The 24,048-nt window shown below is 53.4% G+C and overlaps 11 protein-coding genes across 11 annotated transcripts; 3 read left to right on the top strand and 8 right to left on the bottom strand.

Annotated features, from left to right (window-relative positions):
* The first annotated feature begins 4 nt into the window (after window positions 1-4).
* Window positions 5-5,535, top strand: PHACADRAFT_171045 (uncharacterized protein). Its single transcript, XM_007393110.1, has 23 exons — window positions 5-321; window positions 377-435; window positions 494-737; window positions 785-802; window positions 855-922; window positions 975-1,072; window positions 1,130-1,170; window positions 1,230-1,405; window positions 1,458-1,784; window positions 1,829-1,894; window positions 1,950-2,586; window positions 2,636-2,923; window positions 2,973-3,018; window positions 3,070-3,095; window positions 3,152-3,182; window positions 3,234-3,293; window positions 3,342-3,468; window positions 3,517-3,636; window positions 3,690-3,946; window positions 3,998-4,066; window positions 4,121-4,685; window positions 4,744-5,046; window positions 5,098-5,535. The coding sequence occupies exons 1-21, from the start codon at window positions 119-121 to the stop codon at window positions 4,157-4,159; spliced, it is 3,000 nt and encodes a 999-aa protein (XP_007393172.1). The 5' UTR covers window positions 5-118; the 3' UTR covers window positions 4,160-4,685; window positions 4,744-5,046; window positions 5,098-5,535.
* Window positions 5,536-5,945: 410 nt separating this feature from the next.
* PHACADRAFT_251693 (uncharacterized protein) lies at window positions 5,946-6,701 on the bottom strand. The gene has a single exon (XM_007393109.1). The coding sequence runs from the start codon at window positions 6,481-6,483 to the stop codon at window positions 6,307-6,309; it is 177 nt and encodes a 58-aa protein (XP_007393171.1). The 5' UTR covers window positions 6,484-6,701; the 3' UTR covers window positions 5,946-6,306.
* A 413-nt stretch (window positions 6,702-7,114) lies between these two features.
* PHACADRAFT_139167 (uncharacterized protein) lies at window positions 7,115-9,335 on the bottom strand. The gene is made up of 13 exons (XM_007393108.1): window positions 8,866-9,335; window positions 8,725-8,822; window positions 8,630-8,672; window positions 8,554-8,581; window positions 8,427-8,501; window positions 8,289-8,378; window positions 8,196-8,237; window positions 8,034-8,145; window positions 7,775-7,977; window positions 7,680-7,718; window positions 7,534-7,627; window positions 7,412-7,477; window positions 7,115-7,368 (listed from the first exon to the last, which is right to left on the bottom strand). The coding sequence occupies exons 1-13, from the start codon at window positions 9,168-9,170 to the stop codon at window positions 7,229-7,231; spliced, it is 1,335 nt and encodes a 444-aa protein (XP_007393170.1). The 5' UTR covers window positions 9,171-9,335; the 3' UTR covers window positions 7,115-7,228.
* A 666-nt stretch (window positions 9,336-10,001) lies between these two features.
* PHACADRAFT_251692 (uncharacterized protein) lies at window positions 10,002-11,899 on the bottom strand. The gene has a single exon (XM_007393107.1). It carries the CDS (start codon window positions 11,605-11,607, stop codon window positions 10,297-10,299), a length of 1,311 nt encoding a protein of 436 aa, XP_007393169.1. The 5' UTR covers window positions 11,608-11,899; the 3' UTR covers window positions 10,002-10,296.
* A 905-nt stretch (window positions 11,900-12,804) lies between these two features.
* PHACADRAFT_251691 (uncharacterized protein) lies at window positions 12,805-13,314 on the bottom strand. The gene has a single exon (XM_007393106.1). The coding sequence runs from the start codon at window positions 13,296-13,298 to the stop codon at window positions 12,816-12,818; it is 483 nt and encodes a 160-aa protein (XP_007393168.1). The 5' UTR covers window positions 13,299-13,314; the 3' UTR covers window positions 12,805-12,815.
* A 160-nt stretch (window positions 13,315-13,474) lies between these two features.
* Window positions 13,475-14,362, bottom strand: PHACADRAFT_251690 (uncharacterized protein). Its single transcript, XM_007393105.1, has one exon. It carries the CDS (start codon window positions 14,297-14,299, stop codon window positions 13,490-13,492), a length of 810 nt encoding a protein of 269 aa, XP_007393167.1. The 5' UTR covers window positions 14,300-14,362; the 3' UTR covers window positions 13,475-13,489.
* An 8-nt stretch (window positions 14,363-14,370) lies between these two features.
* Window positions 14,371-15,094, bottom strand: PHACADRAFT_251689 (uncharacterized protein). Its single transcript, XM_007393104.1, has one exon. The coding sequence runs from the start codon at window positions 14,800-14,802 to the stop codon at window positions 14,524-14,526; it is 279 nt and encodes a 92-aa protein (XP_007393166.1). The 5' UTR covers window positions 14,803-15,094; the 3' UTR covers window positions 14,371-14,523.
* A 508-nt stretch (window positions 15,095-15,602) lies between these two features.
* Window positions 15,603-17,164, bottom strand: PHACADRAFT_251688 (uncharacterized protein). Its single transcript, XM_007393103.1, has 3 exons — window positions 16,859-17,164; window positions 16,672-16,800; window positions 15,603-16,620 (listed from the first exon to the last, which is right to left on the bottom strand). Exons 1-3 carry the CDS (start codon window positions 17,143-17,145, stop codon window positions 15,816-15,818), a joined length of 1,221 nt encoding a protein of 406 aa, XP_007393165.1. The 5' UTR covers window positions 17,146-17,164; the 3' UTR covers window positions 15,603-15,815.
* Window positions 17,165-17,326: 162 nt separating this feature from the next.
* On the top strand, window positions 17,327-18,639 carry PHACADRAFT_90465 (uncharacterized protein; the record flags this gene model as incomplete). The annotated part of the gene is made up of 7 exons (XM_007393102.1): window positions 17,327-17,477; window positions 17,528-17,591; window positions 17,639-17,688; window positions 17,748-17,784; window positions 17,837-18,014; window positions 18,064-18,270; window positions 18,349-18,639. 7 exons carry the CDS (start codon window positions 17,327-17,329, stop codon window positions 18,637-18,639), a joined length of 978 nt encoding a protein of 325 aa, XP_007393164.1.
* A 282-nt stretch (window positions 18,640-18,921) lies between these two features.
* Window positions 18,922-19,978, top strand: PHACADRAFT_89464 (uncharacterized protein; the record flags this gene model as incomplete). Its single annotated transcript, XM_007393101.1, has 4 exons — window positions 18,922-19,184; window positions 19,244-19,476; window positions 19,531-19,626; window positions 19,692-19,978. The coding sequence occupies 4 exons, from the start codon at window positions 18,922-18,924 to the stop codon at window positions 19,976-19,978; spliced, it is 879 nt and encodes a 292-aa protein (XP_007393163.1).
* Window positions 19,979-20,181: 203 nt separating this feature from the next.
* Window positions 20,182-23,988, bottom strand: PHACADRAFT_251684 (uncharacterized protein). The gene is made up of 6 exons (XM_007393100.1): window positions 23,272-23,988; window positions 22,568-23,176; window positions 21,863-22,513; window positions 21,197-21,812; window positions 20,427-21,142; window positions 20,182-20,374 (listed from the first exon to the last, which is right to left on the bottom strand). The coding sequence occupies exons 2-6, from the start codon at window positions 22,634-22,636 to the stop codon at window positions 20,333-20,335; spliced, it is 2,094 nt and encodes a 697-aa protein (XP_007393162.1). The 5' UTR covers window positions 22,637-23,176; window positions 23,272-23,988; the 3' UTR covers window positions 20,182-20,332.
* Between the last annotated feature and the right edge of the window lie 60 nt (window positions 23,989-24,048).

The raw sequence follows: 24,048 nt of genomic DNA, 5'->3' as shown, positions 1-24,048 counted from the left end.
AGTGTTCTCCCTTCTCCACCGCGACACTCAGTGAGGCCTGCACACGCAAACCAGTGACTGACGCTAGGTTCCGCTTGTATCATCTCTGTAGTATTACAATACCCTCTCTGTAACCTGTATGTCCTCGGTACCTAAGCAGCATGAAACCACCCGCACTGCCATAACCATCCCTGCTTCCCGCCTCGCTGTCTGGCACACATATCTATCCTTCGCAGCCTTCCTGTCTGCCTTATTTATTGGCGTTGCTCTGCACTATAAGAAGATTGTCAAGAACGGTGTCGCTGGATATCCCGAAGAGTGGTTTCCATCCGTGTCCGCTACGTACGTTTTGATCTCTATCGCAAAGGACTAAGTCGCGCTGAAGACATCCCAATAGTATTGGAGACTGGTATCCGGAAAGGAACATATTCCAGATACTAATTGCGCTTAACTCTGGTGCGTCTTCGCGTCATATATCACATATCACGAGCTTGCAATTGATTCTTCTACACAGGACCACGCTTTACGTTGCTCATCCTCCAATACTACCTGCAACGGATCCATTCTTCTACGCTTCCAACAGTCCTTTTCGTTGTTGGGGTATTGAGAACACTATCCTGTGGGGGATGGGTCTTCATCACCTCAACTGACGACCATGACTGGCACGATATCCTGATGGTACTTTATATCGTTCTCAACTTGCCCTGGATGTACGGCAATATCTCAGCCACCAAAGACGCTCGCATACGTCGTAAGAGGTATGTCGTGCTTTTGACACATGACTCATCTGACCCAGCTACTCAAGGCGTGTACTTGCGATTTTGTGCGCATATATAGTGCAGCACCCTGTATTCTACTAACTTTGACCGCTTCAGATTCTTCCTCTCTATCGTGCCCATGGTGTATTTCTTCATGCAGCACAAGGTTCATCGGGTACCCGGAGGTGCGCATGATCGCCTAGTTCGGACGAACGACACTAATGTCCACCCTTGTAGCGTATACCCATTATGCTTTCTTTGAATGGAGCCTCATCATCTTAGATATTTTGTATGACGCCGTCGCTCGCTATGATTTCGAAGCGGCCAACCTTTCTGTATGTACTAGCGTTTTCAATTTCTTTCTACGTGAAATTGACATTGGTCAACACTAGGTATCCATCGGCAGCCTAGCAGTTGCAGAACATCAGTCTATGTACAATCATACTCATCGTCTCGCATAGACTCAGTGTTTGACCCGCAATCTTCTAACAGAGCTGCTGAGAAGCTAACTACATCTGAGATCGAACCGCTTAAAGCTACAGCAGCCGTTCGTGAGAAATCATCGTCGCCCCAACGAGCTGAGATAGCTTCCATGAAATCTTCCAGTCCACGGCAGTTCATCCGCAGCTTTGGCTCGGCGTTTGCATTCATATGCGATCTGTATCTATGTAAGTGTATAGCTGAACTGCCTGAGTTTCGATGTGTTTACACATTCGTTAGCGTATATCAACTGGTCGGTCTTCACGTCATTGACCCCGACTCTCTTCTACTTCTCTGTGTGGGAACTTGGCCTCGCTGGCTCAGAACTCTCGCTCCTATCCACTCTCTCCCCTATTGTTCTGGGTATTCCTATTATCTGTGATATCGCCAGTTCGCGAGTCGGACGCACTATTGTATATGTGCTGTCCTTGACTGGACTGCTGGCATACCTCCTGAAAAGCCCAGTACAGCGCCTCCTCGTCGTCGCGTTTGCAAATGCGTTATCATGCATCGGCTGGACAGTAGATCTATCTGCTACACCAGCCTCCGTGGGATATCAGTCCCTAGGTATGCCCAAGTACGATGCATGCAGACACCCTCTGATATCATAGCAGTGTTTGGTCTTGGTCTCGTTTTGTCCTCCCTGACCAAACATGCTAACTATTCGAACAATCCTGGTACGCATGTCACCAGTGGACTTCGCATATCTGCTCTGATGAGCTTTCTCACTAGTCTGGCCCTTTGTACACGAGGTATCTGGAGGATATAACAAGACGGGAATTGCTCTAGCCTGCCTGGCGATCTATAACTACTACTCTCGTGCCGCCCATCCTCCAAAAGAGACTACACAGCCAAAGGACGCAAAGACGCCGTCAACACCACTACCAACTCGTACCAACTGGCTTCGGGATGGCTTTGCTCTGGGCTCCTACTTTTTTACCCTCCACTGCTTTATCAGCGACTCAAGCACCCTTATCGCCTGGTCGTGGACTGGCTATCCTGTGAAGGGCCCGCTTCCCCACCTCCACGGCTCGTTGACGCATATCGCACAGGCAATTGGTCTTCTGCTTGCGGTGACCGTGTCCCCAGATCTACTCGCACATCCCTTATGGTTGCTCTACGGTTCTGCGGGCGCGGCAGTCATGTATCTCTGCGAGGACTGGCTAGGGTACCTCGGCGGGTGGAACTATGCGTTGTTCCTCATGTCAGTTACATCGGTGATACTCGGCTCGGCGGCAGCGAACAAACATATTGGGAAGACATATTGCACCGCATTCTTGGTCGCCGCTCTGTTCGATGTGGCGAATACGTTCACTGCGGCGTACGCGTTTGTACCAGGCGGTGAATACTTCAGAGAACGCACTAATTGGTAGGTACCCCTGACCATACGCAAATGTCATGACTCAAATGTGTCCTAGGGTACTCGCAGCCGAAATGACGTTCATTAGCTTCGTCTTCCGCTGGTCACACTTCGACTCCTCTATACCGATCCTAGCCGTAACCAGGAAGGCCAGATCGTACATCAATACTACGATTGTCATGTTATCTGTCGCTTCGCTTCTCGTGACGATGTACAGATGGCCTGTAAATCCTCCCGTGCCATATCGTCCTGGACCGCGTATCCTCCGCGCTGGTATCTGGACTGTGCATTTCGGGATCGATAATGAAGGAAGAGACAGTCAGAGGCGTATGAGGGACCTCATCAGGTATGTGTCCAGGGTGGCCGCAAAGAGCGGTGATTTAACGACTTTGCAGGGATATGCAGCTAGACGTCGTCGGACTTCTCGAGACGGATCTACATGTGAGTCAAGTGATTCTACTACGTAGTCGCGTGTTATTGACAAGATTTGAGCGTGTCGTATACGGTAATCGCGACTTGTAAGCGCTGAAGTTTTCTCTATTTTCTCGAAGACGACGCTGATCCTGCCTTATAGGACTCGAGTAATGCTGGAAGATATCGGCTACGTGTGTAAAATTACTTGCCAAGCACGATGTGATCACTGACACCACATGCAGTATGTCGACCTTGGTCCTGGGCCAAATAAGCATACTTGGGGCGCTGTTCTACTCTCAAAGGTGAGTTTAGTAATTACTTCCTGATATGCTGCTAAGCCGTCGTGTTAGTTCCCGATCCTCAAATCAACACATCATCTTCTCCCTTCGCCTGACGGAGAGCTTGCACCAGCTATTCATGCCGTCCTGGACGTCTTTGGAACACCTGTGCATATCGTTGTGTCGCACAATGGTCAAGGTAAAGAAAGTGCTTGGTTGATGTGGGCGATCTAACGCACGTTTGCAGAGGAAACTCCACTCGACCGTGAGCTACAGGCAACTGAATTAGCTCGCATAATGTCCGAAGCCTACCCAGAGCCGCTTATCTTCTTGGGTTATGTTGTCACGAAGCCACACGCATCTCGACGTAGGTCTATTCTCCAGGTTCCATTTATGATACTTGTTCTCACCTGTGGACAGCTGCACCATACGACATCATGGTGACTGACGGTCGTGTCCATGATATTGACAAAGATGATTACGACCGTTGGTGCGAGTACATCTTCTACCGTGGGCTCTACCGCACGTCCTACGCCCGGGTGTCGCGGAGCACTATCACGGACACTGAACTACAGATCGGGCAGTTCCAGCTCCCAAAGCATGGTGTCAGGGTCACGAATGAGACGATGGAGGCGCGGTACTTAAGAGCGTGGAAAGAGGAGTTGCCGGCGGAGCATGTGAGCCATTCCGCGAAGATGACTAGTGCATATCCTGAGCGATCCTTCCAGTGGTTCCCGCCAGAGTACCACCCAGAAGTGGGCGGTGTACGAGGACACTTTTACCACGTCTTCAATGCGGTGTGCATCGCTCCCTCCATTGTCCGTCTATTGCACTAACCCCGGCGCTTCCAGCCGCTATACTACAAGATCCCTGAGGATGCCGTGTTGTAGTCCAGATGGTGCACGCACATCTAAGTAACTGATTAGTTTGTATCATGTACTTAGTGGCCTCGTTCGCCTTCTTCCTCTGACGATTTCTCTTCGTCCGACTCTTTCTCTTCCGCCTCGCTGTCCTCGGCCCCTTGATGACGATCCACATGTTCATCGTTATCGTCGCTCTCCTCCTCGCTTTCTTCTTCACTCTCCGTCTCTTCTTCATCCTCTTCCTCGTTCGTATCTTCATAGAACTTATCGAGGTCCATCCAGCTGTTCTTGGCGTCATTCTGCACTTGCGACCCACTGGGAGAGGGTCCTATTGGAGTCAGCACGATAGGCGACGCGCGATTCGACGACGCGATCGACCGCGGTACAGATGACTGTAGTGACTGGGGAGATACCAGCACTTGAGGCATGTCGTCTTCCGAGTCACGCAACGCGGGGTCGACGCCCTGTTCGAGCCAGTCTGGTAGTACTTTGTCACCTGCCATGTCCTTGCCGGTAATGGCACCGAGCGAGCCGACCGTCTGGTTGTCAAAGTCTAGGATACACTCATCTGTCAGAGCCGCATTAAATCTGGTACGGTGTAAGGACCTTACGTAGAACATCTTTCTCGGCTGGGGCCCCTGTCTTCCCCTCAAACAGCACGAGGCGGACCTGCTCGCGGCGTAAGATGACTCCGCCGGGGCTCTCTTGCTCCTCTTCATCTTCGTGCAGGCTTGGAATCGCGCCGATAAGAAGCCCGCCAAGCATACGTGCGCGATCGCGCACGTCGAAGTTCATGTCGTACCGCGCGAGTGATAGTATGTAGCGGTTCAGCAGAATCAGCGTGCGGTCCGCAGGACAGAGGACGAGCAGCTTCGCGCCGAGGGTAACGGTCTGTAATTTGACGATAGGTTCCTGTAGTGAACAGTGAGTGAAAATGACGAAGTGACGTGGCGATGCGCAAACCTCCCGCATGAACGTAACGGCAGATTTGCGGAGGAGGTCCGGTGCCCAGGACGCAACTCCCTCTGGCCCGACTCTTGCACCATTCTGCACGCTCTCGTCCGCTGCATATTGCCCCACAAGCCATAATATGCACGCCCTTGCCTGTGGATGAGTGATGTGATCAAACGAGTATGCAAGTCGCGAGATGATCGTGGTCGAAGAGTACGAGGTACCGATGGCTTGGCCCTGTTGCAAGCTGCTTTGCACAAGCTGCTTGAGGACGACGACGGCATTTCCGACGACAACGCTGTGTTTGCTCTGAATAAAGGACATGAGGATGCTTAGGCATTGCTGCGAGGATTCTGGCACAAGACGGGCGCAGTATCCAATGGCTTCGACGCCATCTCGGACGAGGTCGTCCTCTGCGTCTTCTGCGTAGTGCTACGCAATATGAGTATCAGCTAACGCTCACACTTGCAGGGACGCGGCTTACCGTGAATTCTCGCAGTAATGCCTGGTAGTTCTCGGACGTGATGAGTAGTCGCAGAAGCCGCATTTTCAGCCTTTTGACATGGGGGATGTCATCACTACGGATGAGAAAATAGGCATACGATGGAATCAATAGGTGCTGCCCTCTGAGTTAATACGAGCTTTCGTGCGAGACTACGGTAGTCCAGCTTACTGTGAGGAGTTGAGACACCATGAGCAAATATGGTAGAACAGTGCGTTCCACCTCTGGAGAGATATGCAGTAGACGCAGTATAGGTTGTACTATCTTCGATGTTTCCGAAGGTGGAGCAGCATAGTAGTATATGCGGACTACAGCGAGCACAACCTATGGGTAGCGCGTCAGTATATGCGCGAGCAAAGCGAAGGCTACCAATTACAGCTGGGTTACACGATTGGAAGAGAAGTTCAGAAGAGGTAAGCAGCAGCCGAACGTCCAAATCGACTTCTTCACGATCCCCGGTAACGAGCGGACGAGGAAGTATTGTACGAGCATATCGCAGAAGCAGTGACATTAGGTCTGCCTGTCCCCACTCGTCCATGTCGACAAGTGTACGGCATAGACGTCGATAATGCTTGTGTAGCAGATCAAGACGCGTCGGGCAGACGGCTTCGAACGCGGTCGCGATACTGCCTATTGAGAGCGATGACCGGTCTCGAAGAAGGTTAGATATGATCTCAATGAGCTCAGGTTGCAAGCTAGAGTCAAGCCTGGGAGCAGGATGTCATAAGCGAGTCTTGAGCAAAGGGGTGGCTATCACCAACTTGTATGCTTGGTGGATGGCCATAGCTGCAGCCTTCCTAACGTACGGACTTATGTCCGAAGCACATTTCTTGATAGCTAGCACAACGATGCTGCCAATCATGGGGACCTTGATTCCTGAGAGGACCCGCAGAGCCATAGCACGAATGAGTGGGTTTGGGTCTGAGAGGTCCTTCTGGAACGTATTAATGGACAGCAGAGCGAGGTCGGGCTCGTGCTCTGCGTAGCGCAGGAGGTATATGTAGACAAGCTTCCGTATCTCGAGGTTATGCGACGCGACATTCTTGACGACTTGGGCAAAGAACTCGGATACATTACGGCCTTTGGAGATGAGCTTTATGAGGACTTTCGTTCAGATGGTCGGTAGGGAAGAGGCAGGCGGAACGCACCGCAATCAAGCGTTTCATGGCATCCAACTTTTCCCTGTCACTGTTCGAATCCAGCTGCTTCCGGATGTTCCTAACCTTGTCCTCTGGCGTGTCGAGGTAGGACGAGCTAGCACCGCGAGCTATGGCGAGGTCTCGCGTGTGCTCGGAGATGGTCTCTTGCAGACGCGTTCCGAGCCGAGTGGCATTTTCAGCGATGGCGTTCAGATTCAAGCCAGACATGTCCAGCCGAACGTCGATGTCTTTGCACACAAAAGTCCAGGACGAGAGCTGTAGCAAATCTTGCAAAAGCGCCGGCTGACGATGCACTTCTGATTTGATTAATTTACTAGACAGACGATTCTCGCTTTGCCAGTTGAGTGTGGCTACTCTGCAATGGAGGCCAGATTTACTCGACAAGGCAAGCGGGCAGGGGTAGATATTGCATTCTCAGAGATATTCAAAAATACATCTAATTCTCGTCTATTCTCTAGACCGAGTCACCAGTTCGATTCGAGTTCAATGTCTCGGAGCGGTGACGGTAACCTTCGTAGTATTTAGCTTCGCAATCACTTCGTCATTGACCTGCAGGTGAGCCTTAACAAGCTCAGGAGGAATGAGAGCCAGCCATTGTCCCAAGCTGACATCCTCAAACTTGTCTGTGAGAGGTGGCTCAGGTCATGCACACAACCAAGTCACAACACGTACCTGATTTGAATATTTCGAGGAAGCGAAGGGTGGTATTTCCGGTGTTTTCCACATAGTGGCCTATTCGGTTTATCAGCACTGCCGCTACAGTCGACATTTAGTGAGAGAAAATTCACCATACGAAGCTGGCACATAACCTATGTCACCAGGCTGGAAATTGAACGTCTGCGCATTCCCGCTGGAGGCAAACAAGGTGATGCGACCGGTGCCCTCGCTGCAGAAGGATTAAATCAACCTTGCTCTCGTGACTATTAGCAGAGACGCACAGGAAATAGCTCCATTCATCCTCGGAGGGATGCCACTGAAGGGATACGCGTTAATTAAGATTTTCAACCGCACAAATCCGCATATACTCACGTGGAGTTCTCTGATCGCGCCCGGTTCGACCGTTACCTCAGCAGCTGCAATGGTCTGCGAGATCTTGAAGTTGGATGAGTCAATGATCTTGACGGAGCCACCGGCTAGAGGGGTAGGCGTGAGCTGGGACGCCCTGAAGGTGTACGGTAAAGGCGCGACACCCGCGGCACTCTTTGGAGCCACAGTGTCCTTTGACAGAGGATCTTCGTTGTGCACCATAAGTAAGCTCCCCTCATGGGAGAGAAGGCGTCGCACGTACCTGACGGGAAAATATAGAGCTCCTTCCCGGGAAGCTGTGCGAAATCCTCCACGGAAAGCTGGAAGTTTTTCGCGATGACTTCCTTGGGAACATGGCTCAGCCAGTCCGTGATCTGAACACAGGTCAGTAAGGAGCGGCTTGTCATCATACTAAGACATTCACAGAAAAAGTGGAGTCTTCGGAGAACTCTCCGCTGTCAAAGACCTAGGCGGATGCATTAGTACCCGCTGTTCAAGCCCGATAAGATGAACTGACTAGCAGAAACTCGGCTCCCTCAGGTAGGTCTGCTGTCGCCTGCAGGACGTGAGGTACACCCGGTGGAAAGTACCACAGATCGCCTTGGCTCTGTATAAAACTCAGCGACAAGCTGTGTCTTCTTCTTGAAGGACTTACGATCGTGTCATAATAGTTTTGGCCCTCCGAGTTGACGATAGCGACGTTCATGCCGCCTTTCAAGACATAGGCCCACTGCTTGTCTATTAATCGGCGTTACCAACATCTTAAATAGCTCAACACGCACCTCTGCGGTTGTATGCCAATGCAGCTCGCTATCCGCATTATTAGCAACTGTATTCAACCCGTACAAAAAAGCTTACCGAATTGCGCCGGCTTCGAGACGCATGTTCACACCGGCCATTTCTGTACGCATGGTGAGGTAGTGCCTTTGAGATTGACGGGAAGTGGCAGGTACCTGTAGCAATGGGCATAATCTTCATGTTCTCCTGCCTGGCCCAACCGCCGGTTTGCAAGCGATTATGGCTCAAGCTGAAGGGCCATTTAGCGTTTCCACTGTAAACGCAGTTTGCATCAGCTAACCGCACGCCAGTCAGACGAGACAGGTACTTGCACAGAACCTGCGTCCGTGGACGGCGGCGCGAGTAAGTCCGGGTTCTGCAGGTCCACGGGAACATTCTGGGGGCCGAGGACGGGGCTCGCACCGAGCCCATCACGTACTGGCTGCGGGTCGATGCCGGCTGAAGGTGACCAGAGGACGTGGTTAGGGATCTCTGGGGCATAAGGGAATGTTGAGCCGGCGGCCAGAGCGGACGCGACCGACGATCCAGCTGGGGCTGCGATCGCGGTACCGGCCAGCACTAGATTGGCTAGGAAAGCTTGAGCGAGCTTCATGTGGCACATAGGAGCAGGTATCTAGCGCTTCGAACCACAAGAATGTGGCTTCAAGAAGGCTACGATCTGAAAGAGCTAGAGATGGGGATTGAGGGTCAAGCAAGCCTCATTTTATATCTGCAAGCACAACGATGATATCGCTAAGAACCGCAGAACGAGGAATCCGCTTGCAGTGTGACCACAGTTCTCGCTCATTTGCTTGCGACGTGCACGCAAAGCTCGTTGCTTGCGCCACCGGCCCCGAGCACATACGACGCTGTAGATGATGTACAGACATTTGATGGAAAGAAATGTCTAGTGGATCGACGTATAGACAGGCCCGATGTCAAGAGGGGGTTCTCTTGACCATGGCCATGACGGGGATACTGAACATACTTCAGATGCGAAGTCAGTAGGCATCAATTGTCGAGATAACAGCCGCGGTGCTTGCCGCAGTCGGGTGATATTCTCTCATTCGTACGGAACGAAAGCAGTTTGACCCTGCATGTGATAACCAGGCTGCTGGCATATATCAGAAAACTTGTACAGGCAATGCGAATACCTCGGCCGTTCGTAGACGTGCACGCGGCCGCCGTCAACTAGTCAACAGCGGGTAAGATCTATCTTCCTTTCGAGACGAGTAAATCAGCTGCGTGACTTCTGCGGTCAAAACAAGTACTTTCTATACGGGGCTGCATCAACATTTTCGGGGATGTTGCAAGGATAACTTTTCGGCTCACCGGTGGAGATGAGAGACAGAGGAGATAGAGCGGGGGTTACGATATCGAAGCGATGGCTCGCAGCTGCTAGCTGTGATGCTTTCCTTTTGGTCTCGGTTTCACATGAACAGTATCGTAGGCTCGTACCATCTCAACTCACCCCGTGTCGACCAGTGGATCGCACTATGGCAGAGGACCCGGTAACCAGAGTGTCATCGATAGCAAGCGAAACAAAGTAGAAATACACAGCGCAGGGGTAAAAAGGAGGTAACCAAAAGAACAACAGCAGATGCATGACAGAGTATTGATGGTGTAATACCGAGAGAGATCCTGGGAATGAGTATATAGCACAGAGCAAGCCGACACCCGAATAGATTAAACAGTCAAAAAAAGGGTAGGAGCGCAACCAAAGCATCAACAATGGCAAAAGAATCCGCTCATCGGTCGTTAATAGCCCAGGGCTGATCTAATATTGGCATGGATCCCTCCCACTTCCAGGGGTCCGAGTTGAAGTACGCCGCCTCGCCGCCGCCCACCTCGCTCCAGAAACCCATCCGCAGTGGGTCAGATCCATCCAGCTCGTCTTCAGCCTTGGCATCCGCGATGTGAGCCGTGTCGGGCATCGTTGGAGCGCCGTGGCTACTGTCCGCGTCCGACGCTGGGCTCGGATTGGTCGACGAGGTCTGCACAAGGTCGGGAGTAGGGGCTTTCGAACCGTCCTCGTTGTATAGCGTAAAGTCGAAAAATTCCAAGCCGTCGCATCCGTTTGCCGCAACAGAAGGCGTTGAACTACGGGCAGCTCCTGTGTCATCCAACGACCCAATGCCCGGCACGGCATCCGATAGGTTGTTAAGGATCTCGTTTATCGTATCCGAGATCTCCGCCGGAAGAACCTGTTTGCCTTCGCTTGTAGCCATGACCAGCATCTCCATCGTGTTCTCCAAAAACTTGGTCGCGTCCTCGTCTATCTTGACATCCTCCACGGCCTGCTTCTTCTTGGAGAGCTGTTCACTCTCCGGACCTTCCCATTCTGTCTTCTGCTTCTTCGACGGCGTTTGCTCACCGCTTGCAGAAGTAGACGCAACATCCTCTTCCCTTTTACGTTTAGGGCCAGAATCGGGTGTGGCGGCAGCGGGGGAAGGCTGATCAGTGATAGGGGCGGCTGCGGCCGCAAACGAACTGGACGCAGGTACAGCAGGAGGCTGTCCTTTGATAGACTGCTTGCGTTTTGGCTTGGGCTTTGGGGGCGCTTTGGTCTTCGGCGACTTCGGAGTTTGAGGCGAGCTGACGGCGTGACCTGGCGTCGGTGGGTTAGCTGGTGTAGATGCTGACGCAGGGGGTGTGGAGACAGAGGCTGCAGTCTCAGCAACGATTGTAGGCTTTTTCTGCGCTTTGGCAGGAGCAGGGATGGGTGTGGTTTGGATAGGTTGGGTACGAGGACTTGGCTGCGTCGGTTGTGGTGTGGGAACGTTCAGTTGTGGCGGAGGAACAAGCGAATGTGGCTGCCGTGACGGCGGGCGAGGACTAGGTGTGGGGCGATCGGTCCGCTGCAATGGAGCAAGGTCGGACATCGGTGGAGCCATAGGAGGGCTATTCGCTTGAGGTGGCACATGCGCCGGTAGTTGTGGACGGCCTTGAGGCGATTCTTGGGACATCGACAACAGCCGCTTCGACAAATTCTCTGCAACATTCTGACATATTTGGAGGTATGTGCGGACAGTGGCTAGGTCCAGAATGTATCTTGGCATGCTAGACGCTGACAACAGCGACCGCTGGTGCTGCGTCTGAGCGATCTAGATGGCATCGTAAGAACCGGTGTTGAAAGAAGAAAAAAACTCGGAAGAACAGATACGTACGATCTCAACCAGCCGCTTCACCATCTCCTCTTTCATGTAGCAAGCGAAGATTGCCAGCTTGCTGGGCTGGTCGAGCTCACTTGCGTACTTGAATAGCTGCTCGAACTGGTTGGTGTACTCGAGACGCTGTTCCTCGGGAACGTATCGACCATCATGTGGCGTGACTAAAGATGTGTCAGGGCGCGTCAATCTCTGCCATTAAACACGACTCACCGCGCGCAAGATGTGTGTTGGCAAACACCTTCAGCTGCACGATCATCTGGGCTGCTTTCTGCATGGCTTCCGGAGTAGGCCGAGGGAACTGGTGACGAGCAGCCAGACCAGCGTTCTGAGCCATAGGCTGCTGAGCATTGGGAACTAATAGGCATGGGCAGGTGAGGGCTGAACGGAGTATATGCAGGAGTGCAACATACCGCTTTGAGCAGCCGCCGGAGAAGGCTGTTGCGACGTTCGCATTTGCGCATTGAGTATATTCTGCCGATGCTGCATCGCCGCGAGGTTGTTAGCAGCCTGACTATTCTTGACGTTGTTCTGGTACGCCACTTGAGCCTGGTAAGTTCGCTGGAGTATCGCGCGATGGGTCTCGACCACACTGATGATATTCTCCCCCACGCCTTGCCGTCGTAGTTGATCCGCGCTAAACTGTGAATACTGTAGGACTTGAAGAATGCGCTGATTGTCATTGGTGCCGACCAGTTGACCTATACCCTGTAGATTCATGGGTCCCTGGCTGCCGTGCTGTTGCGCGCCCGTATTAGGATTGCTAACCTGGATGTTGGGCATGGCAACATTTGGCGGAGCGGGAGCCGCACCGCCTCCGAGGGCTTGCGGGGGACCTTGAGGCGGCTGTAAGTTCTGCTGAACAGCCTGTGGCCCGTACCGCTTCGAGAGAACGGAACGCAAGAATGTGGAGTCAAAGGCCGACAAATATTCCCGGTACACGTGCTGCAACTTCTGCGCCACGCCAGGTCCTGACCTGGGAGGGTCGTCAGGTCCCGTACCAGGGAACTGAACGAAATCCAATCGGCCTCCTACAACGGCCCACAGATCAAGGTTGTTGCCGAGCTGGTAGAGGTAAGTAGAATGAAAGAAGGGCAATATCAGATACGCACTCTGTGCATTGTCCCAGCCGCGATGACCTCCTGATGCAACCGGTGCAGATCAATTCTCTTGCCCTCGATCTGCAAGAGCTGCTCGTCGTGAGCAATGTTCTGCTTGTGGCACCACTGGCCGTATGCTGCCTTGAACGCTTCAGCGGGCAAAGCAGGAATCTGGGTCTGAGAGGGGATTTGGCCTTGCCCGGGGCGCTGAGCCTGTTGGAACTGTTGTTGCTGAGCGAACTGTGGCATACCGTTCGAGATTGGAGGCTGAGGAGGCTGATTGGCGTTCGGCGGACTCGCCATTGGCGCCGGCATGCCTGGCGAGCTTTGCATTCCATTCTGCGGCATGTTCATGTGAGATAGAGGTGTAGGGCCGGACCGAGGCGGCTGCTGCTGCATAGGAAGGCCGTGTGTGCCAAGGACGCCAGGGGTGTGATTGGCTTGGGGGTTTTGCTGCAAAGGTGTATTCGAAGGCATTTGCATGGCATTAGGTGGCAGCTGAGCATTGGTGAAGCCGTTGGAGGGGGAAGGCCCATTGTGCGGGAGCCAGTTCGGGACAGCCTGGTTGTTCTGCATCATGGCTACAGACTGAGCCCCTTGCGGTGGCAAATTCGCACCGTTCCTGCAGTCCTATTGTATGAGGGACGTATCAGGACAACATAAAATACGACGACTTACATGCTCGGCTGCGGGCGAACCCCTTGCTGTTGCCACATCGATTGTAACCTCGCATTAAGTGACAGATGCTGTTGGATCTCGTTCTGAATGGCGTGCAACTCGGCTCGATACTGTTGTTCAGGCTTGTTCATTTGCGTACTTTGCAACAAAGCCTCCTTCTGGCGCAACTCATTGAGCTTCGCCGTGGTCTCGGCTTGTCGCGCATGCAACATAGCGACTGCATTCTGAGGCGTGAGTTGCCCTTGGGGTCTCTGTGCCATCGAGAGACCTGGTTGCATGACGGTCGGACGTTGGTTCGCCATTCCGTTGGGAAGAAGCCCGGTCAAGTTGTCGGACGATTGTGACATAGAATTGTTATTGAAGAAACCGCCCTGCCCCGGATTCCCCATCATCTGATTGCCCATGCCCGCTTGCAGCTGCTGTTGCTGTTGCTGCTGTTGCTGCTGCTGCTGTTGTTGTTGTTGCTGCTGCTGCTGCTGCTGCTGCTGTTGTTGTTGTTGTTGGTGCTGGTGCTGGTGCTGGTGCTGCTGTTGCAATTGTCGGAGCGCCGCTACTGAAGCGTTGGTGGTTTGGTTCGATTGCTGCGTCTGACGTGCGAGGCCCATAAGATCAAGTTGTCGGCTGAGGTTGGGTTGGTTGTGCATCGCCTGGAGCATGGCAGGGTTACGAGCAAGGGCCTGCAGCTGCATTTGCTTCTGGAACTGAGAAAAATTGTGCCCCGCCTGGTCCGGCATAGCTGGCGCCCCCGCGCTAGCATTCATTGGGCCACCGAGGCCGAACGACTGCTGCTGGTGCGCCTGCTGCATTTGTTGCTGCTGTCGAGCAAAATGCTGGTTGCGTATGAGCTCAAGTACCTGGAAGGCAGAGGGTAAGCCGTTTGAATTGATCGGACGCCCACAAGAGGTATGCCGTGATGACATAAGCAAGCACGGGAAGCGAAGACTCAAGGCCCAAGGGGAGGCGTAAATGCAGAGAATAAACACAAAAAAGGGTTCGAGGGTATAGAGGGAGGAGAGTGGTGCGATATGAGTTACTCAAGTCGGGGACGATGAAGGTGGACTTGGAAGGCAACGTAGGATGTCACATACAAAGGCCACGAAATACTTACGTTACTCGGCCCACCACCCATATCTCCTACCCCTTGCTGCCTGAACTGCTGCAACTGGTTCATTTGCCATGCACGAGTAGGGTCGCCAAGTACGCCCGGCACGCCTTGTTGATGGTGGTCGACTTGAGCCTGCGGAGGTACCTGCTGCTGGGGCATGCCCTGTTGACCGCCGAGTGTCGGATTGAAGTGTTGTGGCAACATGGTACGTAGATGAAAGTAGGGAAATCTTCCGTCCTACGATACGAACGCTGATACGAGTGGGGGTAGCAAAGTTCGATGGACGGATAGTCGGTCTTCGGAGGGATAGATGATGAGAGGGAGATTCCAAAGCCGCACGAGGCGGAGAGTAGCGTACGTCCGCCGCCTGCAATAGCAATGAGGATAGCAATGTCGTGAACAGAGGGGGACGACGGGGAAGGGGCGGGGGGGAGGTGGTGGTGGGAGAGTGCACGGGGCAGATTTCGGCGAAGCCCTCGAGTCTGAAGGACTGGCTTGCAGTGGCATACACCCGCACACACAATATCCAAATTCGGCCGCGGGCAATCAACTCAAAATAATAAGAAAAGAAACAAGACCCAGGTCCTTAGTTATCGACTCTGACTGCAAGGGTATGTATGTGACACAGTGCAACTCTCTATTTATCGGCCCTTCAAACACTACGGTTATGTTGGAAGAATCGCAACACAATTCCTGGACATATTCGTGTCGAGAAGCGCCAGTGCGCCACGGTCGCAAAGCGGCTCCAGACGCATGGCATGTTGCCTTCACTCTCCGCCGTTGGCTACAGCAACGAGCCAGCGGGCTCTTGCCAACCAGACGACGCTGCAACTGGCATGGCGGAGCAAGTTGGGCTATACACCTGATCCAGAGGCTGTGTACTTGACACCGCGTCGCGCGCGTTCCGCTGCCGCGTGCAGCTGCATCGAGCGCGCTGTTGGGTGCAGGAGCGCAGACCAGACTGTCCATACTCGGGCCTTTCCGACCGAGAACTCACCCGTCTTGGTTCGAAGAATGATTATACAGGATAATACTTGCAGAAGCTGCGTGCTACTCGCCACAATGCAATCGTAATCGTAATCGTACAGAACCATTAGTAACACAACACGTAACCTTTATGGCCGAAAACATCTGGAAATCTAAAAGAAAGAGCGTACAGCAAGAAATGACAGGTCCGTGAAACGGAGTGCGAAACGGCATGCAGAGGAAGTTTGCTATCAAAGGAGGTCCTCTGCTCGCCAATCGCGTACGGGAGGTACCGATGCGGCAGTCTGTGATCCCCCTGTATCGTCCTTCTTGACTATCAAGGCAGGCCCAGCCTCGAGAATGACATCTTCGTCACTTTCTTCGCCCGTATAGCTGTCGCTCTCATCGTCAGAGAGAACTATTAGCTGTGCAGTCTTGCCCTTTACAGGGTCGACCTGTGGGCCCTGTGCAAGAATAACGTCGTCGTCGTCGTGATACCTCTCCCCTTCCAACACTGGTGTCGCTTCCACATCGATGACAGTTTGGAGATGGCGGCTGAAAAAATATCGGAGGCCAACGGGAATCAAGGCACCGACAACAACTGCGGAAAGCAAGAAGAAATTCTTCCAGGAGATGAGGTGGAAGTCGGCCGGTGATGTCATATCGTCAAGGCTTCCTCCGATCGTTGTATGTATCACCGTGACGCCGAAAATGCCGAGCCATGTACTGACCCAGAATGGTACGACACCGATATCCAGGTGAGGACACAGGACGTTGACGACCCAATGGGGAGGGAACGGGGCAATACGGAGGACGATAAGGAACGAAATGAGGTTGTCCCTCTGCGCACGTATCTTGTCCGCCCAGACGTCGAAACGCGCCTTGAACTTGGGTACGGTGAGCAAGGCGGGCCCTAGCGCAGCGCTGATGAAGTAGCAGAGCGTGGCGCCAGAAGCGACGCATGTACATGCTAGCGGAAGCGCGCGGGGGACGCCCCATACTGCGCCGCCGAGGATGGAAAGATACATGGAACCGGGAAGGGAGAACGCTTGCAAGCTGAGATGTAAATGAGCAACTTGATATGCATGCACCCATGAAGATACTTACAAGAGGTATGTTGTCACATAGCAAATCACGATACGGTAGGGGTAGATGTCTCTATACTTCTTGAGCAGGGCGTTGAGTGCCTGGAGTTCTACAAAAGACTTGGGAATCTTAAGATGCGGTCTGTCCCCCCTGTTGTATGGCACAGATGGTTAGACGTTGGCAACGATTGACGAAGGCCCGGACATACTCGTCAAGCGTAGGCAGCGCCAGCCACAGCGTTGCGCCCAGGAAGGCGGTACTCAGCACAAAGATAGCAGCCATTTTCAACGTCGCGGTCATGAGGAGTCGCCTTGAGGAAGGCTGCGAAGGAGGAGTAGAGCCATAGCTGATGGTCGACGAGGAAGAGGAAGCCGGAAGGAGGGCAGTCCGCTGAGTGGGCGAAGGACGGTCGGGAACAGTGTTCAGAGAGTAGGCAGAGCTAGCATCGTGATACGGCTCCTGCTGTTCTTGCAGTGGTTGAGGAATGGGCTGCATGGCGATGCAGCGGGCGAAGGGTAGACACGGAAGTGGGAATGGAGTGAGCGAGCAGAGTGCGACAAAGGAGCCGTCCCCACTGTGGGAAAGTACACTGCATTAGGTAACGTCTGCCGCAGCGCCCCGCCGCCCACGCCGAGCTGACGGCGACGCCACCAAGCCTACTAGTATCCCAACCGACATGGCTAACGAAGCCCATAAATCCATCCCAATTACCGTCTTCACAGGTTTTCTGGGTGCTGGAAAGACGAGCATAATTCTCTCGCTACTTTCTCGCCTGCCCGCAGACTACAAGGTCGTGTTGCTAAAGAATGAATTTGGCGACGTCCAAGGTAGGAAGAGGATCGACAATGACACTTCATGCACTTGACTCATGGCGCAGTCGACAGCCAACTGGCTAAACAGTCTAGTCTCGCCGCTGTAAGTGAAATACTCAACGGATGTATGTGAGTACCTGTCCGACTCTCATGGCCTCGACCCTCATTTTCCCCAGGTGCTGCGTGCTCGTCGGTCAAATGAAAACCGCTCTGCTCGAAATTCGAGGTAACGTATATCATTCATTTTCAGAGAGATGGCACACTTATATCTATCAAACGTCGCAGAAAACTTCCGTCCTGATAGGATCATCATCGAATGCTCGTTCGTCAGCTCCATTCTAGTCCTTAAACCGCTCCGTAACATATTATTCCAGGGGGTCTGCTTTTCCAGCAACTCTCGCTTTCCAGATCCGCGAGCTTGAGAGGGAGACTGAGGCGGACCTCAAGCTGGATGCCATCCTCACTGTCATAGATGCGGAAAACTTTACCGGCTATGAGGATACTTCACCTACTGCACGCATGCAAGCCAGCTATACAGACATGATCATCATTGTACGTACTGCTACGACCATTTACACATTTTGTCTGACGTATTTTGCAGAACAAATGGGAGCATGTCTCTGAACGCCAGCTTGATATCCTCGTCGACCACCTTAACACCCTCAACGACCTAACACCGAAGATTAAATGCGAGGATCGGAACGGTGTGGACCCAGCATTGATATTTGGCCTTGACTCGAAACTATACCTGAAGAAGGACGAACTTACCCTCGACGCCAGTCATCATAACGAAGTGCAAGCCGTGACGGTATATGCAGGACCTAGTTTGGCCCACAGTCACGCCCGCGAGGAGAATGACCCCCACTGCTCGTGCAGTAAGGAGGAGTTTATTGCAACCTCAACGCCAAACTCGACCCTAATCACAGAAGGAGCTTTATCTACCGCACTCGGCAAGCTTTCGAAAGAAGCAGTCTGGCGGGTGAAGGGCTTCGTGCGGACGCAAGAGGGTGTCCGCATCCTGAACTGGGCCTTCGGCAGATACGAATTGACGCAATCATCCAATACAGAGCTGCTATTTGAGCAGGAGACGGTCAAATTAACGGTCATGGGCGAACGAGGCGAGGTGAAACGGGAGGCACGAAAGCTGGCGGAAGCGCTGGACGCAACTTTGTCTTGAGATCGCGATCTAGATTCTAGATCAGGTTTGCATAGGAGATAGAATACAGTGCATTGAGACGCAATCACATGAGGCTCACCCGAGGCTCGTGTCTTGACGACCATGTTCTCCTCTTTCTCGTCTGCCATCCTCAATTCCGGTACGAGCTCGTGCTATCATCTAAAGCAGGCACGTTAAACAGTGTGGCACCTAGCCTCGTCGTATTTTTACTTCCCGGTGAATGACGAGAGCACGGACGACGATGATTGGCTCTTTCAGGAGGACTCTTCATCCAAGCTATACATGCTTGACTGGACTCAGAACCAAACTGAGCCTTCTGAGATCAATAACCCGGGCTTCAGCTACTCCCCTGCGTTCTCTTCTTCCCCGTCACTTGTCTCAGCACTAGAAGATGTACCCCCGCAAAAGCCCAAGCATCCAGTCATAGAAGAGATCCTTTCCAAAAACGATTTATATGAAATATTGGGTGTGTCGCGCAAATCCGCGCTCGACAGGCTCGTGTTGAGACGAGCGTATTTATCCCGCAGCAGGGCCTGTCACCCAGAGTGAGTACTTCTATGCAGCATCTTGACCGCTCGGCCCGCCTGACCTGTAAACGTGCCAGTAAATTTCCCGGGAACGCCGATGCAACTGAAGCATTTCAGAAGGTCAATGTCGCGTATAACATACTTAGCACGCCAGCGTCGAAGCGATGTTACGATGCAAATAAATCACGGAGTTCATACGACTTTTCGACGAGGCCGTATGCCCAGGCGGAAGAGACGTTTCGCAGTGTAGTTCTAGGCGTCTTCAATGACTTCCTCGAAGGCGATTTGGAAACAGTGCGAACATTGCTCAGTACGTTGACACTTCTCCCGGACAGTCAACCAGACTAGTGTTTACAATGCACAGGAGCCATGAACGATCTGAATCCCTCACTGAGCCTCGGAGACGAGGGCATTGACATGATCCTGCATTCCTTACAGTCAATTCGCGAACGTGCGCTGAGTGAGTGCACAGCTACGGCGCTTCCAGCGTCCAGATATCTTGCTGATGACCTCATCGTGCTACAGCATGCCGGGCATGTGTTCTAGCCCTGCACACGGAAGTGTCCCGCCTGATCGAAGTGCAGCACGCCTTCCGGCAGCTGTCCTACCTTGACCTGCGTCGACGGTTCCGCCTTACGCTTGAGCTGACACGAATCGCAATATCGTTGCCCATCGCCCTCGAACAGGCCATCACAAAAGCAAAGGAGGACCGACGTGACGAGGAGGCGAGCGTGATACTGAACCGCCGCCTGCGTTCCATTCTACGCGGGTCCGCTAGGGTCCTGGCCCGTGTCGAGCGATTCCTAGAGTAAGCTCTCGTGCCTGGGCCTCGTGTATCTGATTCCCGTTCGCATGTTTCGGCTGTGGTCATCTGCTACGCACGGTATAAGGGGTGATGTTATCACTCATAATAGACGTTATTCATTAGGTTGTTTTTCTGTAGAACAGTGTCGCGTATTGCACCGTCGGATATGTACTCTGTATCTCAACTTATTGCAAAGGTGTTCTGGAGAAAGGATACTCGGATTAAGCACGTAACAACACGATAAAAGTACACGTGCCCGGTATGGGGCAAAAGAAGTGCATCGACAATAACCTGAGATAACAATAATTCAACGGAGTAGCGTAGGGCGGATAATTCAACAAAATTACAACGGAGGAGAAAGTCAGGGCATCTGGAACGGTGCCATAGCGCGAGGATCCTGTTGCTAAACGACATCAGATATTCAAGTTGATTGGCGTTACATTGGGCTAACGTACTCCAGTTGTAGGCCATACATGCATTCCAGGAGACGCAGGAGGCAGAGAAGCATCCTTCTCTTCCAACACAAATGACTCCTGAGACGGCTGGAACCCAAAAGATGACATGGACTGCGTCGCGTTCAACAGCGCGGAAGTCGCTGAGTTCGCTGGCTGTGACTCTGGGTAGAAGGGGTAGAAGAGGCCAGGGGGGATCTCAGCCAGCTTCTCGTTAGGAGATAAACCCTGCGCTGGTACTCCCTTGCCGCCTGGGCTCTTGACTGTTGGCAGTCCAGCGGGGGACGGCTTTGCGTATGGGCTCTGAGGATACTGAGCTGGCCCCATGTTCGGTGTCCCAGGGTGTTGACTAGGTTGCTTGGGAGAGAGGACACCCTCTGAATCCCAATCGGCTTCGGAAATAAGCATCGGAGGTGTAGTAGGAGCGACTTGATGTAGGTTGACCTTGAGGACTTCTTCGGCGAGCTTGGCGATAAGCGGATGCCCACCCTTGAGATCCTTCCTCTCCCAGCGCCAGCGGAAGCTTGGAAGCATATCAAGGGCCATCCAGACGTCCTCTAGAGCTACCTCCCGTGGAAGGCGCTCACACTTAGACATGTGCCCGTAAAGGATGACCATGGCAGCAATGTGGAGTGGAGTAGGCGAGACGAAGAAGGCGATGTCGGGGAACTTGATGAGCTGATGGTGGACGACGATAATGTTATGGGAGGTGACGATAGCTGCAGCCAGAGAATTAGCGCAGTAAGCCGGCCTCGAGAACGCTCGCTACATACCATCAATCAAAGCGCTAAGGCGGTTATGGAAGGGGAGCTCTTTGGAGCTGAACAAGGCACGGAGGAGCAGAATCCTCGTGATCCCGATTTTCAGAAGAGTCAAGCCTTGGTCCTCAGTGATGTCTTGGACGAGTTGCTTCCGCTTCTCGAGAGTCCAGTCGTCCGTACCGCTAAAATACCACTTGTACGAGTCGGGAAGCTGCCGCCGGAACTCGTACATGCTCTTGATGATTCGAGTAGCGTGACGAATGATTGAGTCTGCTGACTGTCTGGTAGGCGCATACAGAGAGTTAATGATATCCGCTTGGACCTCGGCAATTGGCGCAGATAGTATGAAATGCTCGGAGATGTCATTGCCCTTTCCCCGAGAGGGTCTCGGAGTGTTTGAGTCAGAGGGCGCTATTGCCAATGGGCGGCCGAGCAAGATGGACGTGCCCCGGTCATGAACCAAGACAATTGCCCAGAGGCGTATGCGTAGCTGACACTCTTCCTCCGTGAAAACGAAACCCTCAGGGTTATCATCCGCCGGGGCGACGTGGGGGTCGTGATGCAGGCCAAGCTCAATCGCCAGCCGGACCAAGCTGCCGACAAGGCGCCAGAGAGTCCGGCCTTGTCGCTGCGCGCGAACGTCAGCTCGATTCCCTACAGCAGGTGGAAGGAGCTTACCTCGGTGTACAAATACCAATGGAGTAGTATCAATGCCTGCAAACTTGAGATGGTGACTCGTAAATCAGGCTTTACCGCCAACGCAAGATCGAAAAATTCCTCTTGGCAGGGCCAGTCGGGCGGCATGAGTTTCTTCATCGCAGCACCAGAGCCAAACGGCTGTCCGTCCTTCTCGGCGCCGCTTACCCGATGGTTGAGTTCGCTCAGGGTCCCGAGCGCGAGGACAAGGTAGACGCTGCAGACAAAACCAGGGTCATGCGCAGCGGTGCCCTTGTATAGCGCGTCCAAACTCTTCTCAAACGAGCCCCGAGTGAAGACCGGCCTGTGGAAATTGAGCCGAGCGAAGTAAACGTCCAAAATCTTGTTGACCATGCTACGATCTTTGGGCAGCCAGACCGCTTGCCCTTCAGAGTTCACAGTAGAGCTGACGGGGCTAGACGGCAGCGTGGGTGAAGATGCAGTTTGCGAACGATTTGGTACAGAGATCCACTTGGCAGCATCACGAGGTAGGAGAGGTTGCGAAATGTCACGGTCGCGACGAGACGCAAGGCCACTGTCTCCGACTGCAAGATCTTCGGCGTCGGCGGCTGGTGGTGCGAGTTTGAGATCCTCGACAATGGCAGCAGAAACACCGAAATTCCTAGCGAGAGCCTACACGCTGGGAGTTAGTATGCGGAGCGAGACACCATTGATGAGGGTACATACATGGCTGGTAGATAAATCGTGAGGCAAAGGCCCCGTGCCGCGCATCTCCTGAGTCGATGGGGGACGCATGGTTTGAGTCTGTTGATGAGGGGGCTGCATAGGAGGGGCGAAATGAGCAGGAGGATGCATATGGGGATGGGGATTGAATCCTGGAGGACCTTGCATGGGCGGCATGTGATGAGGAGAATAGGGAGCGTAGGCCGGCATGGGCATCCCCGGGTACCCAGGCGGAGGGGGCAACAGGTGAGGGGGCGGCGGGTAGGCATATCCTCGCGGTGGCGACCCTTCTCCGTTGTGTGGCGGGCCTTCAGAGCGTAGAGGATAACCCCTCCCGTTCGGACCAGGCGCGCCATTCTGCGCAAATGGATATCCAGGGTTCTCTTGGTCGAGGGATTGGATATCTATCCCTGCTCTGGCGGCTATGTCTTCAACGCTGTTGAGGTCAAAATCAGGAATGTGTCGCTTGAGGAGTTGGACACATAGCATGAGTTGGTGCTCGATATGCTCGGTATGCCCACGGGCAACGAGGGTTTGGCGGTGTCGGTCTTCCTGATGGCATTGTACTCCTGCAGAGGCGCATGCTGTGCAGCGAGGATGTTTTGAATCGCACTATATACGACAAGGGGAGACGCGAGATGAGTTAGACGGAGTGAGATAGGCGAGGCAACGGGAATTTGCCGTCGGTGTCGCCCGACGGGACTTGCCTTAATTTTCTTGCTCCTGCACCGCGCACATGCTTCATGCGACCTTCTCAGTCGTCTGGGCTCCGCCGGTGTCGCGGGCTCGCCGCTCTCTGGATCCACCTTCTTTCGCTTTCGGGGAACGTTGACGAGTGGCGGGGGTTGCTGGCCCTGGAAGTGCTGCGGCGGTGGTGGGGGCGGGGGCTGATTGGGGTCCATGGGGATGCCAGCCTGAAGGCCATGCTGAGCGAGGTTAGTGGGATCGCCGTGCGGCGGGAGGTACTGAGCCATAGCCTGAGGACGATGGAGCACAACGAGGAGGGCACAGGTTCGTCGCTGTTATCGAACGGCAGGGACGCCCAGCACACCCTATGTCGACGTACTAAGCGCGGACCCCGAAACCCTGGAAGTTCGACCTCAGACACCTTTTACCGCCCTCTCTTAGGCTCTCTACCCTTCATCTCACTGATGTTGACCGCGCCCGGTGCGTCGTGCTCCGGATATGGCAGCTTGTTGTCGCCGAATTCATCCCTGTGACCCATTAATTTCCGCCTTTAATGTCTCCAGAGGCGTCCGCCACTTGCAAGTTCCGCCATGTCCGTGGCCGCCTATTCAACATCCACTTATCGACACTTTCGCACCAGGGCGCACAGGGCGGGCTTCCCAACAGAGTCTCAATCAGAGGATCAAGATGCAATGTCAGCACCAATGGCCGCGAGGGACAGCGATTCGACCTTTCCGGAAGTAATAAAGACCTCGGACCGTCCAGACCGACTACACGTTGCATTCGGATACATATCG

This window comes from Phanerochaete carnosa, assembly GCF_000300595.1.
Source record: "Phanerochaete carnosa HHB-10118-sp unplaced genomic scaffold PHACAscaffold_3, whole genome shotgun sequence".
In the NCBI taxonomy this organism is placed as follows: Eukaryota; Fungi; Basidiomycota; class Agaricomycetes; order Polyporales; family Phanerochaetaceae; genus Phanerochaete; species Phanerochaete carnosa.
The sequence above is the reverse complement of the archived record's forward strand: the minus strand, read 5'-3'. Positions and strand labels throughout refer to the sequence as shown.

What these genes read in the sequence shown, in the direction of transcription:
- PHACADRAFT_171045 (XM_007393110.1), top strand. Translation starts at nt 119, where the DNA reads ATGTCCTCGGTACCTAAGCAGCATGAAACCACCCGCACTGCCATAACC. An exon ending in TCGAAGCGGCCAACCTTTCT is followed by an intron (nt 1,073 to 1,129) that starts GTATGTACTAGC and finishes GGTCAACACTAG; the next exon opens with GTATCCATCGGCAGCCTAGC. An exon ending in GCGCTGTTCTACTCTCAAAG is followed by an intron (nt 3,294 to 3,341) that starts GTGAGTTTAGTA and finishes CCGTCGTGTTAG; the next exon opens with TTCCCGATCCTCAAATCAAC.
- PHACADRAFT_251693 (XM_007393109.1), bottom strand. Translation starts at nt 6,483, where the DNA reads ATGGCTCTGCGGGTCCTCTCAGGAATCAAGGTCCCCATGATTGGCAGC.
- PHACADRAFT_139167 (XM_007393108.1), bottom strand. Translation starts at nt 9,170, where the DNA reads ATGTGCCACATGAAGCTCGCTCAAGCTTTCCTAGCCAATCTAGTGCTG. An exon ending in TCTGTGCAAGTACCTGTCTC is followed by an intron (nt 8,823 to 8,865) that starts GTCTGACTGGCG and finishes CTGCGTTTACAG; the next exon opens with TGGAAACGCTAAATGGCCCT. An exon ending in AGGGAGCCGAGTTTCTGCTA is followed by an intron (nt 8,238 to 8,288) that starts GTCAGTTCATCT and finishes GCATCCGCCTAG; the next exon opens with GTCTTTGACAGCGGAGAGTT.
- PHACADRAFT_251692 (XM_007393107.1), bottom strand. Translation starts at nt 11,607, where the DNA reads ATGCCAAGATACATTCTGGACCTAGCCACTGTCCGCACATACCTCCAA.
- PHACADRAFT_251691 (XM_007393106.1), bottom strand. Translation starts at nt 13,298, where the DNA reads ATGCAAATGCCTTCGAATACACCTTTGCAGCAAAACCCCCAAGCCAAT.
- PHACADRAFT_251690 (XM_007393105.1), bottom strand. Translation starts at nt 14,299, where the DNA reads ATGCAGCAGGCGCACCAGCAGCAGTCGTTCGGCCTCGGTGGCCCAATG.
- PHACADRAFT_251689 (XM_007393104.1), bottom strand. Translation starts at nt 14,802, where the DNA reads ATGTTGCCACAACACTTCAATCCGACACTCGGCGGTCAACAGGGCATG.
- PHACADRAFT_251688 (XM_007393103.1), bottom strand. Translation starts at nt 17,145, where the DNA reads ATGCAGCCCATTCCTCAACCACTGCAAGAACAGCAGGAGCCGTATCAC. An exon ending in GCGCTGCCTACGCTTGACGA is followed by an intron (nt 16,801 to 16,858) that starts GTATGTCCGGGC and finishes GCCATACAACAG; the next exon opens with GGGGGACAGACCGCATCTTA. An exon ending in TATGTGACAACATACCTCTT is followed by an intron (nt 16,621 to 16,671) that starts GTAAGTATCTTC and finishes TTTACATCTCAG; the next exon opens with CTTGCAAGCGTTCTCCCTTC.
- PHACADRAFT_251684 (XM_007393100.1), bottom strand. Translation starts at nt 22,636, where the DNA reads ATGCGTCCCCCATCGACTCAGGAGATGCGCGGCACGGGGCCTTTGCCT. An exon ending in ACGATTTATCTACCAGCCAT is followed by an intron (nt 22,514 to 22,567) that starts GTATGTACCCTC and finishes CCCAGCGTGTAG; the next exon opens with GCTCTCGCTAGGAATTTCGG. An exon ending in CCTTAGCGCTTTGATTGATG is followed by an intron (nt 21,143 to 21,196) that starts GTATGTAGCGAG and finishes CTCTGGCTGCAG; the next exon opens with CTATCGTCACCTCCCATAAC.